Raw genomic sequence first — 20898 nt, 5'->3', positions numbered from 1 at the left:
CAAAAGCACTTTTGGTTGTCAAAAAGCGCTTTTAATTGTTCCAAAATCCCCCCCAAACAGGCCCTTATAAATAAACCGCCTAAGAGGTTAACTAATTTTTAGCACGAAGAGAAATGACACGACACTAACACAACAAATTACCACAAATTGTCACACCTACTATATGATATATCTAATGAAATTACCATAATGTGTTTTTAAAAAAAAAGGTTTTTGTTTAATTTTGTCAACCAGTGGTCTCCCCTCCACCGTCCAAAACTCTCGTGCAACTCCACACCCCCCTCCCTATACTCAGCAGTCATTCAGTATCTTCTCTGCTCTGCTCTGCGCCCCTTTATCTCTAGCTTGCATTTTCAGTCTCAGCTGCTCTGCGCTCCCTTCCTCTCAATCTCCCTTGCCACTGCGATTTCATCTGCTGCTTCGTTTTTCTCAGTAAGTGTTTACTGTATGTACTTTCTTCTTGTGTTATCTGGGTTCGTGAAAAATTGAAAATTATCTCTCTCCGAGAACAAAGAATAGCTGAAAAGGGTTTTGATTATTGTTTGAAATTCAGTAAGATTGTTAGTATTAATTCAAAATTGGCACGGCAGAAACTCATTTGTGGTGTGGATATGGATCAATTTTAGCTTTCTGATAAATTGCCGGTTTGCTGTTTACTTTCAGTTGCGCGATATTTTATAGTTTATTTGTGTTTCCGTAGCATATTAATATGTTCTCTTCAAGCCTTTCGGGGATGAATGAAATGAGCACTTTTAAACTGCACCAAGTTATTTTACGTCTCCAAATACATCAATTTTGCCAGATGTATGTTCAAATACAATGGTTTCACGTTTTAATTCTTTGTGTAAAAGGTTTCCATGCAATCTAAGGTTGGATTGGATTGCAAACGTAACAAACTGACCAACATGGATTGGATCTAGTTTTGCCCAAATTTAACAGCTTTGGGCCCATCAACAACCCTAGTTTGATCCATTCAATTGAGGAAGAGAAGGAAACCATAGGCGCATGTGCACTACATGCATAAGCAAATATAGGCAAAGAAAGAGAGCAGATGCCTCTTAATTCTAGCTCTGCCCGTGTGCATTTGATCTTTTGCTTAATTTGATCCGTGGATTTTATGTGGATAGAAGAAGATTAGGAGATGGCAGACCGGTTGACCCGTATAGCAATAGTGAGCTCTGACAGATGCAAACCCAAGAAGTGCCGGCAGGAATGCAAGAAGAGCTGTCCTGTTGTCATGACTGGTATATTTTAGTTACCCCTCCTTTTATTATTTCCCTTATATTTTTTGTATAATATATATACATATATCTGTTGCTATTCATAAAGAAATTAAAATATCAGGATTTGTTGATTTACTCAAGATAATCATTTTCTTGTTTGTTAAAATAATTATGATCTTGCTATTATGTTTCTTTAGGGTTTGTCTGATGCAAAATTCTTGATTACTTGGAATCCTCAGCTGATTGTTTATCATGTGAACTACTATTAATCATAAAATGTATTATTTGTGTTCAAATGGTCATGGCTTGATGATTATGACAAGTAACTGAAAGGAAATAAAGAAAATTGAATGCCTTTTTCGAGGAGAAACACCCAGAAACTTTATTAAGCTCGAAGCTAGTCATTCAAAGGGATGGCATGGTATATAAAAGCAAGGAAAGCTTCTAATAAAGGCTACTAATACAGGCATGAGCTCCTGCATATATTGAGGCAGCTCCAAACAGGTTTAATGTTTCTGTATTGGTGAGTTCCTGTTATGTATTATCATTGCGACTATGATTACTTTTACGTAAATGAGATGCTTTTTGAGTTATCTTCTCTTGAACCAGACTTTATATAGATATATGGTTGTACTGTATTGCTACAAATATACACTGTCTTACTTTATCAATCAATCTGAAGGTAGACTATGTATCGAGGTTACCCTGGCATCCAAGATTGCTTATATCTCAGAAGAATTGTGCATTGGGTGTGGTATCTGTGTTAAGGTCTGTAAAAAGTGTTGTTACTGTCATTTTTCTTCTTCTCTACAGTAGTTGTTTTTTAAAGGCATTCTTTGGACTCTAAACCTGTCTGATGATGCAGAAATGCCCATTTGAAGCAATCCAAATCATCAACTTGCCAAAGGATTTAGACAGAGATACGACTCATCGCTATGGGCCTAACACTTTCAAACTACACAGGTTAGCTCCTGACCACATTATTAGCAAGTGGTCCCTTTAGCATTTATGTGGTTTGGGATAACATAGATTTACAATTTCAGGTTACCAGTCCCAAGGCCGGGTCAAGTTCTTGGTTTGGTTGGAACTAATGGCATTGGGAAGTCAACTGCCCTCAAAGTTTTGGCGGGAAAGTTGAAACCAAATTTAGGTCGTTTCAATGTAATACTCTGTACAAAACTTCCCCCTCCTCTGATAAGTTTATAATTTTTTCAAACTCGTTTTGGTGCATTGTTTGATTTTCTTATCTCGACGGGCTTTTTCTTCTTCAGAATCCTCCAGATTGGCAGGAAATCTTGACCCACTTTCGAGGATCGGAGCTGCAGAATTATTTTACCCGTATCCTGGAAGATAATTTGAAGGTACCATTTGATTTTGATGCTCGTAACCTTTCTTACTTATATGGAATGAGTTTAGCTTCTAGACTAATAAAATTTTGTCTGTTATGTCCTAGGTTTATTTTATAGCTGCTGAGTTAGGTTCGTTTTTGGACATTTAATAAGTTTTCTTACTGCTAAATGCATACTTGTAATTTTTTGTATTTAACAGGCCATTATAAAGCCCCAGTACGTTGATCACATTCCAAAAGCAGTTCAGGGGAATGTTGGGGAGGTGCTCAACCAGAAAGATGAGAGGGATATGAAGGAAAAACTATGTGCTGATCTTGATCTGAATCAGGTTATAGAGCGTAATGTAGGGGATTTATCAGGTGGGGAGCTTCAAAGATTTGCCATTGCCGTCGTTGCCATACAGAATGCAGAGATATATATGTTTGATGAACCTTCAAGTTATCTTGATGTGAAACAGAGGCTTAAAGCAGCACAAGTTGTCCGATCTTTGCTCAGGGCTAATAGGTTTTTTTTTGTATATTTATCTTCTTCCCTCAAATTTTCATTGCAGATTTGTTGGGTTCCTTTTGTTGATTGTCTTCCTGTATGTTTTGCTAATAATTATATTTCATTGTATTTTCAGCTATGTAATTGTTGTGGAGCATGATCTTAGTGTCTTGGATTACTTATCAGACTTCATTTGCTGCTTATATGGGAAACCAGGTGCATATGGAGTTGTAACTCTTCCTTTCTCAGTTAGAGAAGGAATCAACATCTTCTTGGCCGGATTTGTTCCTACAGAAAATCTTAGGTTCCGAGATGAATCTCTGACCTTCAAGGCAAGATTATAAATTTTGTCCCTGAAATGCTCTTTTGACTTATCATTACTTTGTGATTTACTTTGTTGCCTTTACTAGGTTGCTGAGACTCCACAGGAAAGTGCCGAGGAAATTGAGTCATATGCACGATATAGATACCCATCGATGACTAAAACTCAAGGAAACTTCAGGATTCGTGTGGTTGAGGGTGAATTTACTGATTCTCAGATTATTGTAATGCTGGGGGAGAATGGAACGGGGAAGACAACGTTTATCCGTATGCTGGTATTCTTTCCTTTTCATTTTATATTTCTTCAATCATAATCGCATTGCAGGTTGAGATGTTGAGTTAGCATATATTTGTCCAATTTGCAGGCTGGCCTGTTGAAACCTGATACTGTAGAAGATTCCGATGTCGAAATACCTGAATTCAATGTTTCTTACAAGCCCCAGAAAATCAGTCCAAAGTTTGCGTCCACTGTGAGACACTTGTTACATTCAAAAATCCGCGATTCATATACTCATCCCCAGTTCATGTCAGATGTGATGAAGCCTCTTCTTATTGAACAATTAATGGATCAAGAGGTTGTGAATCTCTCTGGTGGAGAGCTGCAAAGGGTTGCATTATGCCTGTGCCTCGGGAGGGTAAATTATTTTCATTTATCTTCTCACAAATCATTGGTTAAGCTTTTTCATGTATCTTGGTTATGAATTTTGGACGCCTGAAAATCTTCAATAAGCATTCATTATTATCAGTTTCGTAGGTTCTTGACTTTCAACAAAAGGAGAACAAGTTGGTTTAGTAGTTTAGTTGAATAATATATTTCTGTTTTTGGAAAATCAGAAGTCGTGTTGGCTTTTTCCTATTTTTAGCCATGCAAGTATAGAGTAGGAAGGGAGAGATTGGGTTGTTGATTGAATTTATAAAATGGGCCTTCATTGCACGGTTTTGCTCTAATCTTCATTGAAGTGTTCTTATGCTGGATTGCTTCAGTTTTATGGTGGACCATTGTTATGAGATCTGCTGACGCGGGTCATGTTTCTTGCCTTGATGGACCTGTCACTCGAATGGATAAGAGCAATATATTGTGATCACTAGGAGTTAGTCAAGTTCCGAGCCTCCAGGCATTGTTCTTCGATATTGACTTGAGGGCTTTATAGTTCTATGTTTTTCTTCATTCTGATTTTGCACATCAGATTCTTTTGCTACTATTGAAGATATACTTTTTGTTGTAGATAGCAATTGTTTATGGTTTTCATGTTTGGTCTGCATATAATTGTTGAGGAATAAGCATGTGTTCTCAATACGCAAGTGTGTTCTCAATACACAAGTGTGTTCTCAGTATGCAAGTCTTATATCTACCGGGATGTAAAATAGATTTTTCTCGTGTAGAAATCTTGCTGGGCTCTGTCTGCAAAGTAAACAATGTAAATATAGATGTGATTATATGTTCACAAACATGGATTCATTCATTTTTCTTTCCATTGTTTGACGCTGAGAAGGCGATGAGTTATAGTTTTGCCTATGACTGACACATTCTAATCTGTCTTATATTTACTTAATGCAGCCTGCAGACATTTATCTTATAGATGAACCAAGTGCATATCTTGATTCTGAGCAGCGTATTGTTGCGTCAAAAGTGATAAAGAGGTTTATCCTACATGCTAAGAAAACTGCATTTGTGGTTGAACATGACTTTATCATGGCTACCTACTTGGCAGATAGAGTTATTGTCTATGAGGGCAAGCCGTCGATTGATTGTACTGCAAATGCTCCCCAGTCATTGTTGACTGGGATGAATCTCTTCCTATCTGTAAGCCTTGCAACTTCTTCATTTCACTCAATTATTTTGGCCTTCAGCTATGGAAAGGGGGAGAACTCTCTCTCTCTCACCACAAATAACTTTGATTGACTTTTCAAAATAATGCGTGCAGCATCTTGATATCACATTTAGACGTGACCCCACCAACTACCGCCCAAGAATCAACAAATTGGAGTCAACCAAGGATAGGGAACAAAAAGCTGCAGGGTCCTATTATTACCTGGATGATTGATAAATGGTATGCTTCATTCTTTTCTCTCTGTTTATTTCATCTTTTTCGGCATCTTGAAATTTATCAGCGTTCCACTTTGCAGTCTTGGCCAAATTTAGAGGGCGTCAATCTGATCTTATAAATGGAATCTCGGATGAGCCATGACATGCTGACAAATGATCCTTTGTATGCTGAGAGGTGATGTTTGTTACCAGCGTAGCGTGAATGAGTTTCCAGGCCCTTACATGTTGTTGCTACTTGAGTTCATTATGCCCTAATAATATAATGTGGTTGCAGTTTTGGTAAAATTGTCATTTGGGCGAGGGAAATATGTACAATGGTCTCTCATGGTATGATTATATGATTATATGATTATGATTATAATATGTACAATGCTATGATTTTACAATGGGTCTTTGACTTTTGTGCTTTCTGGGATTATGATGATATGATTATTCTTAAAAATATATTAGAATTAAAAACTCCAAATTTTTGGTTTCGTTTCAAATTGGTACATGTTACAAACTCATATCTTGAAATAATTAAAATAATTAAATTACATAGACAAATCAAAACTAACTCCTCCCGCCCCAACGACAGCACGTCCACCAGCCCACCTTTGTCGGGCCTCTTTTCCGAGAGAAGCTAATAGTTATTTACATTTATCTTGTAGTGAAAATGCTGTGTAATTAAGATTAAGATGATAATGGTAATTAAAGATTATAAACTTGTTAGTGAAAATGCTGTGTAAATTGACTTTAAAACTGTTTTTGTGACGACATTATTAAATGTTGCCTTTTGTAGATTGCAGTGACACAAGTAAATGTTGAGGTATGCATACCCATCAATGAGGCCTTTTGTAGATTGTAGTGACACAAGTAAATGTTGAGGTATGCATACCCATCAATGAGCACAACGGTAGGAAATTCACCCCAACCATCAGAAGCTTGAAATTTCCCACTATTGTGCTCATTTATGGGTATGCATACCTCAACATTTACTAGTGGTGGAGTCTCTGCAATCTACAAAAGGCAACATTTAATAATGTCATCACAAAAACAGTTCTAAAGTCAAATTACCCTAGTATTTCACTAACAAGTTTATAATCTTTAATTACCTTTATAATCGAATATAAGCAATTAAAAGTTTGAGGCAAGACAATAGATATAAAGAAAAGGGAAAAGTACGCAACTATGCAGTTAGCAGGAGGAAACAAATATTACACACAACATAGTAGTTGGATTGGATGAAACAAAAAGAGTGAATGCATATACTTTGATGAACATAAATAAATAAAAACCGATGAACACGATTTCTATACTTTGATTATGTATCATAGCATTGTCATGAATTGCAAATAGAAACAGAATTTTATAGTAGAAAACATTAAAATGTAATATCATAGCAAGATAAGCACATATCCAACTCATGACCATCAATTTCTCTATCAAGGCAAGTTAAGCAAAAATTAATGTAGAAATAATTGGACGCCGTCTGTGGGAATCGAACCCACGACCACGTGGTTAAAAGCCACGCGCTCTACCAGCTGAGCTAAGACGGCTACTTGACTTGATCCTTCTTTTTATTTTATTTATACGCTGCTTTGCTTGCATATCCTTTGCTTTGCAATTGATATACGAAAAGTAAAATTATACATGACTACAAAACTATTATACATAACAAAAGTTTGTTGGTGTTTTGCATGAACCAACCAAATGTCACATTTTCTCCTAGCCACCCTTCCACTCTCAAATATCTGAATTCCATCTTGATGCACCGCATAGTAACCGTTGAAACTCAGTTTGGCCAATATCAACCGTTAGATAGATCTGTATACTTCACCAACTAAGTTATTAGCAGCACAGCACCGCATCATAGCGATAGCAAGAGAAAAATAATGGCTGCCAAATAAGATGGCATATTCCTTGTTCTGCAATACCATTGGCTCCACACTACCTATCAGATATTGATTCTGTGAAAGGGTTTAGAATTACAGCTAAAATGATAGACAAGTTTCTGATGTAGCTCGTGGGAGTAGGGCACAACACCACTCTGTCAAAGACAAAAGACTGGGTGAGAGAAAAACGTGACACAGATTAGATCCCATTAGTCTTAGACACATCAACGTTTATTTTCCAGTCTTTCTAAATGACCTAGAGTTATATATGTTAACTGTGTCAGAATACTATAGACAAAACAACCTTGGATCTTGATCCAACTATTTTTTATTATTTAAATTTCCTTATTTTCTTCTGGTTCTAAGATCCAAACCCAATCAATCAGTCCCATATGAGATTTGTTTTATCTGCCATCTTCTTGCATGCATATAGATGAACCTTTATACCAGTCACAAGTTGAGAGAGAGAGAGAGAGAGAGAGAGAGAGAGAGAGAGAGAGAGAGAGAGAGAGAGAGAGGGGATTCTGAAAAAGGAATAGCATTTCTAGTTTTACTACAATAATCCTTCTGCGCTACCAGATTCGGAAAATGTGACAATATGATTGGAAAGAATATAGGAAAAATGTTTTGAAATATAACAAACGACAGATGAACCGTTATAGGTTCAAAACTTCCTGTCCTATCAAAGAGTGTCATAAAAGATCATCTTAACAGAAAAACTTATGTTTAGGGTTCTTGTAAGCCAGCTTAAAATATACATTATACAAGCTATCATGTCCATCTGCTTAACCACATCAAGCTCAATCAAGGGAAAGCTAACACCCTCTTTGAAGGCTTCAATACATCTGTCACACCTTTCTTTTTCCGGGTTTCTTCTCACGGGCACTAGCAAAGGCATGAATACGCCAAATGGTTCTTCTTTGAGACATAATGTGTGATGAAATTGGAGGCAGATGCAGAGGAATCGGAGATGTCGGTTGGGACAAGTATTTGAGTTTTACTGGAAGCAATTCTCTTACCCGCCACATTTGCATAGAACAAGCCAGAGATGGCTGGTACAAATACATCACTCTGCGAACATACGTAGAAGTCAATGATCTTCTCAAATTCAGAACCCTCTGAATCCAGGAACTTTGACTTCTTGTCTGCAGGGATAATGCCATCCTACAATAAATTCCAGAGGCAATAAGTACAAAATATACAATCTACTAGGAAGAACACAACCATTCTATAAGAATAACCAGAAAGCACACCAAAGATTTTAAAGAGATCCAAGGTAGGTAGTTATCCTAAATTAAAATGAAATATGGTCAGCCAAGCATAAATTAAAGAAATAAATAAAGAAAGAAACTAAAATAAAGTAAAAATTCAAGCTAGAACAGAGGAAGCCTGCACCTTTATATAAGTTTTTGGGAAGATGTCTTTCAGAGCATCAAGGCTGCTGTCCCATTTTGATTCAGTCAAATAAATCGTGGTACCCTTTTCAAATCCAACTTTCCTCAGAAATAAAGCAACCTCTTGTGCATTATAGCAACTTTTTGTTCCGGATTCGTCTCCTCCTTGGCAACCATTCTGCTCCAATATCTCAACCCTCAAATCCACTGCTACAAATTGGCCATTTGACTTGCGACTCAAAGTTCTCAGTCGCTCAACCATTGAGTCGACCACTTCATTAATCTCTGGTTGCAACTCTAGAGTTCCAAACATTGCCAAACATGCAACTGAATCTCTTTCTCTCTTTCTCTCTATCCTCTTCATATTAACTGAAGGGAAGTAAGTTGCCAGCCTTATGTTGCCCTTCGATCTATAAATCGGTTCCACGTGTTCTACAATGTAATCTTCCGTAACCCGATTAGGGACCTTAACAGCAGCAAGATTCCTTGTTGATAATTTACCAGGTCGTTTTTTTGCTACTCTAACCACACCATCCAAGCTACTTATAAACTTCTCAACATCGTAAATCTCTTCAAAGTTCCTGGAATTTCAGTTATATTAGTGGCCTGCCAAAAACTTTATTTAAATCCAACCAAATAATTTCTTTTATGGTAGTACTGGAAAAGATAATTGCAAAGTTCATCATGCAGCTCGTTCAAGCAGATAAAGTATACCAGTATACTATTTTACAACCAACAACAAACACAAGCACAATGACAACAGCAACACAGGAAAGAGTATCACTAAGTCTGAAACTATAAATAATCAAGGGAAAGCTGGCTTTTAATAGAGCATTAGCGACCGACTAACCTCTCATCCCCTGGTTTGGTCCCTCTAATGTCAGGAAGTACAAGAGTTGCCCCTAGATACCTTGCCACAACAACGGCATCCGCAATCTGAAGAATAACAGGGAACAAATTACAGAGAGAAAAAGAATTGGTTTGCAAAATAAATGGCTAATTTAAGAAGTGCAATAGAAAACCTTTTACAGAAGTTGACAAGATATCCAACATTTATGAAGTAGCTATAAACATGCCCAAGCATAAATTTGGTGTATATGAATACTCTACAAGTAACCATAAGATCACCCATGATGTATCGCAAAGAATGTTAGAGAATCAATGCCAAACATTTCCATGAAATGGACATAGGAGACAACACAGATGCACACGTAATGTAGCATGCTCTGCCAAATGATAAAAGGATGAAAGGACTGAATTTATAGATATTTTGATAAATTATATTCAAGGAATTTTACATCAATTATAGGATCCAAACAAACAACTCTTTCACCTAAATCAACTGTTGATTAAATACCTGTGAAACATGGTATTCAGGGCCATTTGTTAATGAGAAAAGGACATACCCCTCCGTCTGCTCTACATCATCTGCTACCAAGGTAACAAGGTAAGAATTTATAAAAAGGAATTAGGTAACGCATCATTGCAATAAACAATATATGAAATAACCAATGATTTCAAAATGTAAAGAAAACTTACCAGATGGCTTAGGCCAACATGGTTTTAGCTCCTGACCATCATCTTTCCAAGGCCCGCTATTCTTCTTGCTGAGGCCCTCCTTTGAAATCTTGGCATTTTCCAAGGTATCCCTTCCGCTGCCAGGAAATTTCTCCTATGTAAGCAGAGGAGAATCAAATGCACAGAATAACCCAGTTAATCAGTGCTAGCTCAAATTTATTTGACGTAAATAAACAATGTAAACTTCATAAATAAATAAATAAAATTACATGAGCTCCATTACAACTCTATACAACATTTCTAGAGTGATAAGTGAAAAGTACCCGTAAAAGGAAATGGGTGAGAGGAGAAACAAAATTTCTATAGAAACGCTTTTTCGATGCCAAGAAAAACGTAGAGAAATTAAAACCATTGAATTCAACAGAGAAAAGAAAAAGAAGTCCTGAATCCAATCAATGTCACTGAACAGAGAGTTCATCGTAACTATTTGACTTAGTTGACCAGAAATATTTGAACTATTAGAGAACTCAAATTCTGAATCCATTTTGCTTCTCAGTTTCTAACAAACAAAAGATGGTGAATGATACTGTTAAACATAACAGAAAATGGTATAAATCTATAGCAACAAATCTATAGTAACCAAAAGAATTAGACACAGAACCTCTCAGTAAGGCTTTTTGTTATGATTCAACTTCAATTTCAACAAATCAATCACAAACCATCAAAGATTACAAATCAAATGAAACAGAGATATTGCTATTTCACAAGACATTTATGTGATTATTCTGCAAAATGAGAGAGAGAAATCAAACAATAAACAGTAAAGCAGATCCGATAAAGTGATGAACTTTAGAATTGTGGAGAGTGTGAGATGCTGGGATTTGGTGGACTTACTTCAACAGAATCAAAATGGTCTCTCTTAATCATGTTCCCAAGCATCACAAACATTGCCAGTGTCAATATACCTGCCACTACCTGCCTCAAATCCACACCCATCTCTCCTTTTGAACAAAAAACACTCTCTTTTCCACTCTCAGATCCTACTTACTTACTACAAAACACACACACTCTCTCTCTCACTCTGCTACAAGGAAGAGAGAGAAAATCAGGAAAGTGAGAGATGAGGAATGAACCCTAGTGGCTAGTGTTGCTAGAAAATCAAGCAAAGCACTTGGGTAATAAATAGTTGGGATGGGAAGGAGAGGATTGTGTTTTGAAGTTAAATTAGAAAACTTTAAAGATGGACAAGAGACATTTGTCCAGCGCAGATATACAACGCCATATATCATATGTTACTCAGTCGGAATTCATTATGCTCTCTGCTTTGTAAGTCTTCCTTCTTACAGCACCGACACTTTCCTTGAGATAATGACACCTTGCCCAAATCTTACAACTCCTCATTTTCCTTTCTCCTTTTTTTCTCTTTTCTTTTTGGGTGCCCAAATTTAATACTGAAAAATACTATTCCTCCCAAAGTAATGTTCTTACCATTTTTGTTTTGTTTACTGAGATCATCAGTTTTTATCATATTTCCAAATGTGATCTAACTCATCAATACTTTTGGATTGAGTATCAAATAACATAACATATCTGATTGATTAAAAGGGTAAACATTTTCAAATAAATGTAGATCCTTATAATGAATGAGATCCATAATAAATAAAGATGGGCAAATAAGAACATTAAATATATAGCAATATACGTTGACACTACTGTGATAAAATTGCTAATTATAAATATTTCTTTTTATAACTGCGATAGTCTAAATTACTCTAAATTTTTTAAAATAATTATTAAATATCAAAATAAGAGTTGTAACATAAACTTTAGTTTCCAGTTTTTTGTCTCCATGTGATACACCAAAGTGCAACACTGCTTTCATATTCTATAATATTTTATTGACCATAAGGCCCGACTTTTTGTGTTTTATTTGTAAAAGGAAAAATTAGAGTGACGACTGTAGGTGGTTGGAGTGGCATTATCCATGTGCTTTTGATAGATAGATCCTAAAAGAAAAAGTACGAAATAAACCTTGCTTTCTAAATAAATAATAAATATGGACAACCACCATTTTTTTTTCTCGACCAAGAATGCATAAATAATGATATTTCTATCTTCTTTTCTTTGTTTTTTGAATTCTATCTTTAATAAGTTAATTTTGGGTTTGATATGTACATCATACGTTACATAGTAGAATATATTGTTAATCCTTAATTTAAAAATTATAAATTATAGTCAACGGGATCTAACTCGGTGGAAAATGGGTCTTGATTTATATATCAGTGGTCTCTGGTTCGAACCGTCATAACACTTTGTTAGTGTGTGTGAAATAAATTCCGCTCCCCATGTAATTTAACTATTATTTGTATTTAAAAGAATATAAATTATGATTACGTCACTTATAAGTATAGATTTTAAATCAGTTGGACTTTTGCACTCGAGCTTTCTTGTAGACTAATAAACTACCAAGGAAAATAGTAGTGGCCAAATCTGACAATGACCTGCAAATGCCAATCATCCGCCTCAAACAGCGGAAAGTGAGTCCACCAGGACAGATTTTGGCGAAGAAGAGTGTTTGTTGGGAACTTGGGAAGGATGATACCAAAATTGTTTAAATAAATATTTAATCATGGACTGGTAAAACTATGCTTTTCCTTTTGTATTAATTTTTTGTGGGTATTTGTATTGGGGCTTATAACTTATGATCGTGGTGTCTAATTTATGAATACAATTATCATTTTTCTCTAATTAAAAAATAATTTTTAGGGAGAGAAAATGCTTCAAAGATCAAGGGAGTTCTCCCTTGGATCCCATCGGATCTTTAGTGTAATTCGGCTTTTGGAGGACCTATATCGATCTACTATTTCTTTGGCATATCTATTGTCTCATATTTGGATTGGCTTTAGTTGTGCCTCATCTTGTGAGGTTGCTCTTTGATGTTTTGCAACTTGATCATGATAGATCCACTGCTTATTGGTGTGTTTTAGCTTTGAAGTAACTAGGTGACCCCCTCTATGTCATGTCTTGAAAGATTAGCGGCAGTTAGTTTTCCTTTTGTTGGCGTTGTTTTAGCTTTTTAGTTTTGGTTTAGTTTGTTCAATAAAGTCAATAATTAAACTCTATGAGTTTTCTATAATTTTTTTCTCTCATAATTCCATAAACTTAGTTAAGTTTCTTGCGTGTTCTTAGATGTATTTTTTCAGCTTCGATACTTGAGTTAGATACTTAAGTTACTTAAGTCTTTCTATATACAAAGAGAGATTCCTCTTTAAGAAAAGACATAAGTCGTTTCACATTGTTGGACCACAAATATAATCTCTTAAATCATCATTAAGTGTATTATGTCCCGGAAATGATGCTAAAAGAAAACGATTTTTAAAATGCCATGCCCCAGTCATCCAGGGGGATGGGGATGCTGCTGGATTCTCTTGTACACTATGGTGGTTAATTTAATCAAATCATTAAGGTGGCAGGAATAAGATTTGTCTCTAAATTGAGATGATTATAATTCATGATCCTTAATGAAGCTATAAAATAATTCTAGTGACTTCTGTTTAATTAGTTGGGTAATTGCTTTCAACCTTTAATTAAGAAAAGCTTGATTTGAATGAATATCAAATATTTGAAGAGAAAGATTGCTCAACTAATTTTATGTTAGTCACGGGTCCATGTTGTACGTTTTTGAATAAAATGCTATATGGTTTGAGAAAAGAGTAATGTTACACCTAACACTTTTATTAATCAAATGTTTATCAAATTTAATATATATGATATAAATAATAATCGTAATTAATTTGTGGGTAATGTCAAAGTGTCAATTTCTTCCTTCCCGTTTGGCCTATGTAAGATTTGTCCTACGAAATCGGTTTGTAAATGATGCCAAAATATTTATAGTTACTTTTATTTTTTAAAGGGAACGACAGAGACATTAATTTTAATTATTTTAATTACTAAGTCATTTTCTTTAATTTTATAAAAAATATACAATTAACTTCAAATCATTTGTTTGCATGTTGTACTATCTATGTAATGTATTGTTGCGAGCAGCGAGATAACTTGCTTTTTATATTTGTTACCTTTCTATTCCATATTTTTACCTTATCAAAATATCAAGGGTTATTCGCAGTAATGGTCCCTCAACTATACCCGTATTTACAGTTTGGTCACTCAATTCAATTATTAGTTGTAGAGGTCACTCAATTGGGTGTTGTGTTGCACCGTTAGTCCCTACCGTCAAGTCTCTTTAACGACAGGGACTAACGGTGCAACACAACACCTAATTGAGTGACCTCTGTAACTATTTTTTGGAGTTGAGTGACCAAAATGTAACTCCGAGTATAGTTGAGGGATCATTGCTACAAATAATCCTAACTGAAAAGTCACATTTCCCTATCAATAATCTAAGAGATGCTTGTCATGTCATCATTTTAAACATAAAAAGTCACAGACTTGACGGAAGAATTAATGGTGCAACAAAACATCTACTTGAGTGACCTCTGCAACTAATAATTGAATTGAGTGACCAAACTGTAAATACGAGTATAGTTGAAGGACCATTGCTGCTAATGTATTTGTAAATTCCAACTGAACAAGGCCTCACACTTGTTTATATTTTCTTGTTGGGCCATTTGGGGCTGTGTCTAATTCTTTATCTTGGTTTTGAGCCACCTGGTGGGCTTCCTCAAATGACTTTCTCCTCTTAATTTACTTTTTGCTCTAAAGATGGATGATTTGGGCTCATTTAGTCGCCATTGCTGAAACTGGGCAAGAAGAAGAGACATTTAACAAGAAAATCATGTGACGCTTTAATCCTTTCTAGCTTTCATCCGAGACTTCAAAACCGATAACTAGGACACGTGTTATAATATGAGTGAGTGGACTTTGACATCATCTTTGTGATAGTTACATAGAAAAATTTATCCACATCCAACCAACTTCATTATGAACCAATGTCCGCAGAGAGAACTCTTATTTGTGCAAAGAACTATGTTGCTAAATTTCAACGGTCCCACTTATTTAATCATAAAAAGCCTTCTTTTTTCAATTTGTGAACGGCGTTGGCGATGGTACCCAATTTATGATAATTTTAAATTTGTTATTATTGGTGTGAAGGATTTGTTTGTGTAAAGTTGGTTCTTTTGTTAGTCAAAAGTATGAATGATATTCTTTCTTACTAAGAGGTTCTTCATCGAGAAGGTTTGAACGAGGCTGCCGTTATACTAGTTCTCACTTATCTTTTATTCTCAAAAACCAGCTTCGCTATGCCGTCCGAGTAATATATATAATTTTTTTATTTTGGCAGAAGGGCGATTTAAACTCTCCCAATTGTAAACATCAAAGCCAAAAAGGGCCAAACACCAAACGTTCTACTTGATAAGCGATCCAACCCAACCCAACCGAAATCCAACAAAAATTCCTTAGGCCCAACCCAACTGTTCCTTTCACTGCCTCCCTCAACTCTCTAAATTCAGCAGTCACTTCCAATCCAAGCCAACACCAGACAACAAATACACCACCACCAAATCAAAGCCAGATCTCTTCTTCTCCTTCTCATTTATCTAATTTAGATCTGGCATTTCCCATTCCCTGAGATCCAATTCCGATTCGGATCTCCAATGATGGAGAAGTCATGCACTCTTCTCGTCCACTTCGACAAAGGCACACCAGCCCTAGCCAACGAGATCAAAGAAGCCCTAGAAGGAAACGACGTCGAATTGAAGATCGAAGCCCTCAAGAAGGCCATCATGCTCCTCCTCAACGGCGACACCATTCCCCAGCTCTTCATCACCATCATCCGATACGTACTGCCCTCCGAGGACCACACAGTCCAGAAGCTCCTCCTCCTCTACCTTGAGATCATAGAGAAAACCGACTCCAAAGGCAAGATCCTCCCGGAGATGATCCTCATCTGCCAGAACCTCCGCAACAATCTTCAGCATCCGAACGAGTACATCCGAGGCGTTACGCTGCGATTTCTCTGCCGATTGAACGAGGCCGAGATCATCGAGCCTCTGATCCCTTCGATTCTCGCCAATTTGGAGCACCGCCACCCTTTTGTTCGACGAAATGCCGTGCTGGCGATCATGTTCGTGTATAGGCTTCCGCAGGGGGAGACATTGCTGGATAGCGCGCCGGAGATCATCGATCGGTTCTTGGCCTCCGAGCAGGACCCTTCCAGTAAGCGAAATGCTTTCCTTATGCTCTTTAATTGCGCGCAAGATAAGGCTGTGAATTATTTGTTTACACATATCGGTAGGATTATTGAGTGGGGGGAACAGCTCCAAATGGTCGTCTTGGAATTGATTAAGAAGGTCTGTAGAGTGAATAAGGGTGAGAAATCCAAGTACATTAAGATTATTATATCGTTGCTGGATGCACCGTCGAGTGCCGTTGTTTATGAGTGTGCTGGAACGCTTGTGTCGTTGTCTTCAGCGCCTACGGCCATAAAAGCAGCAGCCAACACTTATTCTCAGTTGTTGTTGTCGCAGAGCGATAACAATGTGAAGTTGATTTTGCTGGATAGGATTAGTGAGCTCAAGGCTTCGCATAGGGAGATTATGGTTGAGTTGGTTATGGATGTGCTGAGGGCACTGTCAAGTCCGAATGTTGATATTAGGAGGAAGACTCTTGATATTGTGCTTGATTTGATTACCCCGAGGAATATTAATCAGGTTGTGATGATGTTGAAGAAGGAGGTCGTGAAGACTCAGAGTGGGGAGCTTGAGAAGAATGGGGAGTATAGGCAGATGTTAGTGCAAGCAATATATGCATGCGCAGTTAAGTTTCCTGAGGTGGCGAGCACGGTGGTGCATCCTTTGATGGATTTCTTGGGCGATACCAATGTTGCTTCGGCCCTGGATGTGGCTGTTTTTGTGCGTGAGATTATTGAAACCAACCCCAAGCTGCGTGTTTCTATAATAACGAGGCTGCTAGATACTTTCTACCAGATCCGCAATTCAAGGGTTTGCACTCATTCCCTCTGGATTATCGGGGAGTATTGTCTCTCGCTTTCTGAAGTTGAGAGTGGGATTGAAACCATTAAGCAGTGTCTTGGGGAGCTCCCATTTTACACGGCTTCTGAGGAAAAAGAGGCACAAGATGCTACAAAGAATTCTCAGGTGGTAAGCTCGACCACTGTGTCTTCTAGGAGGCCTGTGATCCTTGCAGATGGGACCTATGCCACCCAGTCTGCTGCACTGGAAACTGCTATGTCTGCACCTGTCCTGGTTCAAGGATCTTTGGCATCCGTGGGGAACTTGAGATCATTGATTCTCTCGGGTGATTTTTTCCTTGAGACAGTTGTAGCTTGCACATTAACGAAGCTTGTTTTGAGATTGGAAGAGATTCAGCCTTCAAAGGCTGAAGTGAACAAGGCAACTACACAGGCATTGTTGATCATGGTCTCTATGCTTCAATTGGGTCAATCCTCGGTCCTTCCACATCCGATTGATAATGATTCTCGAGATAGAATAGTTCTTTGCATTCGGTTACTATGCCATAAAGGTGAAGAAGTAAGGAAGATATGGCTAGAGTCATGCAGACAGAGCTTTGTAAAAATGCTTGCAGATAAGCAGCTCCTTGAAACAGAGGAAACTAAAGCTAAGGCCCAGATATTGAGTGCACAACCAGATGACCTTATTGATTTCTACCATCTTAAGAGCAGAAAGGTAAGGCAGCATTAGTCTTTTCTTGTCTCAATTTGGATAGACCGCTAAAACCATTGTTCTCATCACGTAGTTTGGATGCTTTCTTATATGTACACATTTTTTTTTCAGGGTATGAGCCAACTCGAGTTGGAAGATGCAGTTCAAGATGATCTCAAACGTGCTACTGGAGAATTCACAAAGGATAAAGATGATGCAAACAAACTCAACCGCATTCTTCAGCTCACAGGATTCAGTGATCCAGTTTATGCTGAAGCCTATGTAACAGTTAATCATTATGACATTGTTCTTGATGTTACCGTCATCAATCGAACCAAGGAAACCCTTCAGAATTTGTGCTTGGAGTTGGCCACAATGGGTGATCTGAAACTTGTTGAGCGTCCACAAAACTATACGCTAGCTCCGGAATCAAGCAAACAGATAAAGGCAAACATTAAGGTCTCTTCAACTGAAACGGGAGTTATATTTGGTAACATTGTATACGAGGCTTCTTCAAATGTGCTTGACAGATCGGTTATTGTTCTCAATGACATCCATATTGATATAATGGATTACATCTCTCCTGCATCATGTGCTGACGTGTCATTTAGGACAATGTGGGCTGAGTTTGAGTGGGAAAACAAGGTACACCGATTTGCTATGGTTTTGCATTTTATTTTATTTTTAAATTTTTTGTGCTTCATTGATATGATCATTAGGTGCTTCTTCTTTGAAATGGTTTCACAATGACCCCAAACGATATGATGCCTTTGAACCCGGTTACATAATCATCAATTGTTCATGTAATTCCTAAGTTCACGAATGCCAATGTTCAGATAAGGCTTACAAGACATGCATTTATATGAGGAACCTCTTCAGTGACATTTACTGGTTATGATTAAGATGATGCTGTGCCGGTAATAAAGCTGTAATATAATAATTATGGTGATGGTTATTATGGTTATAATGATAGTTGTGAGCTTTCTAATGGAATAGATTCAATAGTATGTCAATGCCTCATGCTAATGGATACATTGTGTGGTTGTTGCACCATACATGATGCAAATTGGGTAATTTCTTTCATGTTCATCTAATTCCTGCTGGATAAAGGAGGCTCTTGCAGATGGTGCTGCTTCTGAATCATCCTTGGTTGTTAGCTCATGCATCATCTTTACTTATCTAGTGCTTGTGGGCTTGTGTTTTCTTTTCTCACATCAAATGACAATGTGCTTCTTACATGTCCTTCATCATGATTCTTTTTTACAACTTGATAATATTTCCTTTCTGTGGACTTGTGTTTGGGTTCTCCTCCAAAAGCAAATGTGTATCTTATATGTCAGTTTAAAAATTATTTCTTGTCATCCTTATTGTAATTTTGCTCTTCCTTGGTAGATGCCTTTGGATTCTACTATGCATTAACGCACTCTTTTCCCCAGGTAGCTGTAAATACTGTTATTCAGGACGAAAAGGAATTTCTGAACCATGTTGTTAAAGCGACTAACATGAAGTGCCTGACTCCACCGTAAGTTTTGGGACTCTATTAACCATGTTTATCATTTACTCTGTTTCATGTTGAAGAAATAAATTATTCTTTTCATGATGCACAGAATCGTACATAGCTATTTACATGCAACCATACAAACATATACGTATATATAATTTCATACAACAATCATCTTAGAAGTTGACATAGTTGTCGATGCTAGTGCCATGTTGTCCACCTCTACAAATGTGCACACGACTTAAAAACTTAGCGACCATGTCATAATGTAAATAAAATACAGTTCAACTTTGACATTTTCCATAGGTGCTTATACATGTAACATGCATATTAGAGTAAGTGTATTTTCTTTTTAATCTCTTTACGCCTTCTGAGCGGATGAGTGATGGTCATTAATTTCTGCTCATCCCTGGCTAATTGGGCATTAGATCGGCACTGGAAGGAGAGTGTGGAGTCCTCGCTGCAAATCTGTACGCAAAGAGTGTTTTCGGGGAGGATGCTTTGGTGAATGTGAGTGTTGAGAAACAAGCCGATGGTAAGCTAAGTGGATACATCAGAATTAGAAGCAAGACTCAAGGCATTGCCCTCAGTCTTGGGGACAAGATCACCTTGAAACAGAAGGGCGGCCTCTGATTGGACACAGCCTAATTTTGCTTCAACCTTTGTTAGTATTAATCTGCTTGCAGCATGAGGCCTATCTACTCTTTTTGTGTTTTTACCGAGAATCGCGTTTGTTATCGGATTCTTTTGCTTTTTGGCTTTTCCCAGTAAGAGGATGGTTAGGACATTTTGCTGCTATCCACAATATATTCAAAGTAAATTTGTAGCGATGCCCACCGTATACATTTCTGTTGTTAATTGTAACATTTCATGTTTTCAATTTGTATTAGCTGTTGCTATCAATAGCCCCAGCAAGTTTCGCCTGTCACATATTTTAATATCAAGTTTATCGACTCATTTTCTTTTATTAAGCTTTGTGTGAGTTTTCCAGATCATTCCTTCATCTTTTGCAGTTGGCTTGGGGAACGTCTTGTTATTCCTTTATAGAGTCTATGTCCTTAGTACTATTTTTTCCTATTGATCTAATAAAATTCTATCGCTTTTTTATAAAATAAAATAAAACAATTTCATAATTAAAACTGCAACATTTCAATTTAAAAAAATTAGATTAATTCAGAAATCTCTCTCCACCTTGTTATGGTAGATTGGATATACTTATTTTAAGTTAGATGTATTTTTTTCAGCTTCGATACCTTAAGTTAGATACTTAAGTAAATTAAGAATTTGTCAATTTTAAGAAAAGAAACAAGTCGTATTACATTGTTGAACCAATCTGTAATGTGTTTGCTCATCCTAGTTATTCCAATTGAAACCGTTACTCACTAATTCGATCAAATAAATAGATCAACACAATACTCCGAAATATAACCTCTTAAGTGTATTATGACCCGAAGATGGTGTTAAATGAAACCGATTTTTAAGATCCCATGCCCCAGTCGTCCAGGGGGGTGGGGATGCTGCTAGATTCTCCTGTACAATATG

The 20898-nt window shown here is 36.9% G+C and overlaps 3 protein-coding genes and 1 non-coding gene across 5 annotated transcripts; 2 read left to right on the top strand and 2 right to left on the bottom strand.

The window, feature by feature from the left end:
- The first annotated feature begins 239 nt into the window (after positions 1-239).
- On the top strand, positions 240-5834 carry LOC110752362 (ABC transporter E family member 2-like). 2 transcript variants are annotated; one of them, XM_021952997.2, is made up of 13 exons: positions 240-432; positions 1131-1244; positions 1906-1991; positions 2089-2186; positions 2267-2384; positions 2495-2584; positions 2772-3076; positions 3195-3390; positions 3469-3654; positions 3745-4014; positions 4938-5183; positions 5305-5430; positions 5507-5834. In XM_021952997.2, exons 2-12 carry the CDS (start codon positions 1142-1144, stop codon positions 5422-5424), a joined length of 1818 nt encoding a protein of 605 aa, XP_021808689.1. In that variant the 5' UTR covers positions 240-432; positions 1131-1141; the 3' UTR covers positions 5425-5430; positions 5507-5834. The 2 variants fall into 2 exon arrangements, with proteins under 2 accessions (XP_021808689.1, XP_021808688.1); XM_021952996.2 differs by having other exon boundaries at positions 1128-1244.
- Positions 5835-6891: 1057 nt separating this feature from the next.
- Positions 6892-6964, bottom strand: TRNAK-UUU (transfer RNA lysine (anticodon UUU)). The gene has a single exon. It is a non-coding gene; the product is annotated as a tRNA-Lys (tRNA).
- Positions 6965-7822: 858 nt separating this feature from the next.
- Positions 7823-11541, bottom strand: LOC110752357 (protein MANNAN SYNTHESIS-RELATED 1). Its single transcript, XM_021952990.2, has 6 exons — positions 11107-11541; positions 10234-10366; positions 10052-10122; positions 9545-9630; positions 8696-9275; positions 7823-8464 (listed from the first exon to the last, which is right to left on the bottom strand). The coding sequence occupies exons 1-6, from the start codon at positions 11206-11208 to the stop codon at positions 8186-8188; spliced, it is 1251 nt and encodes a 416-aa protein (XP_021808682.1). The 5' UTR covers positions 11209-11541; the 3' UTR covers positions 7823-8185.
- A 4147-nt stretch (positions 11542-15688) lies between these two features.
- On the top strand, positions 15689-20327 carry LOC110752346 (coatomer subunit beta-1). Its single transcript, XM_021952977.2, has 4 exons — positions 15689-17879; positions 17988-18500; positions 19292-19377; positions 19785-20327. The coding sequence occupies exons 1-4, from the start codon at positions 15828-15830 to the stop codon at positions 19987-19989; spliced, it is 2856 nt and encodes a 951-aa protein (XP_021808669.2). The 5' UTR covers positions 15689-15827; the 3' UTR covers positions 19990-20327.
- The last annotated feature ends 571 nt before the right edge of the window (positions 20328-20898 follow it).

Source organism: Prunus avium, chromosome 3 (genome assembly GCF_965620075.1).
Source record: "Prunus avium chromosome 3, drPruAviu1.hap1.1, whole genome shotgun sequence".
NCBI classification, from domain to species: Eukaryota; Viridiplantae; Streptophyta; class Magnoliopsida; order Rosales; family Rosaceae; genus Prunus; species Prunus avium.
Note: the sequence above shows the minus strand (reverse complement) of the source record. Positions and strands in the feature narration are given on the sequence as shown.

Excerpts from the sequence above, each read along its gene's own strand:
- LOC110752362 (XM_021952997.2), top strand. The coding sequence starts at position 1,142 with ATGGCAGACCGGTTGACCCGTATAGCAATAGTGAGCTCTGACAGATGC. Across the intron at positions 1,992-2,088 it reads GGTGTGGTATCTGTGTTAAG|AAATGCCCATTTGAAGCAAT; the intron begins GTCTGTAAAAAG and ends CTGATGATGCAG. Across the intron at positions 3,077-3,194 it reads TCTTTGCTCAGGGCTAATAG|CTATGTAATTGTTGTGGAGC; the intron begins GTTTTTTTTTGT and ends TTGTATTTTCAG.
- LOC110752357 (XM_021952990.2), bottom strand. The coding sequence starts at position 11,208 with ATGGGTGTGGATTTGAGGCAGGTAGTGGCAGGTATATTGACACTGGCA. Across the intron at positions 10,123-10,233 it reads ATGTTGGCCTAAGCCATCTG|ATGATGTAGAGCAGACGGAG; the intron begins GTAAGTTTTCTT and ends CCTTGGTAGCAG. Across the intron at positions 8,465-8,695 it reads TCCCAAAAACTTATATAAAG|GATGGCATTATCCCTGCAGA; the intron begins GTGCAGGCTTCC and ends AATTTATTGTAG.
- LOC110752346 (XM_021952977.2), top strand. The coding sequence starts at position 15,828 with ATGATGGAGAAGTCATGCACTCTTCTCGTCCACTTCGACAAAGGCACA. Across the intron at positions 17,880-17,987 it reads ACCATCTTAAGAGCAGAAAG|GGTATGAGCCAACTCGAGTT; the intron begins GTAAGGCAGCAT and ends TTTTTTTTTCAG. Across the intron at positions 18,501-19,291 it reads AGTTTGAGTGGGAAAACAAG|GTAGCTGTAAATACTGTTAT; the intron begins GTACACCGATTT and ends TCTTTTCCCCAG.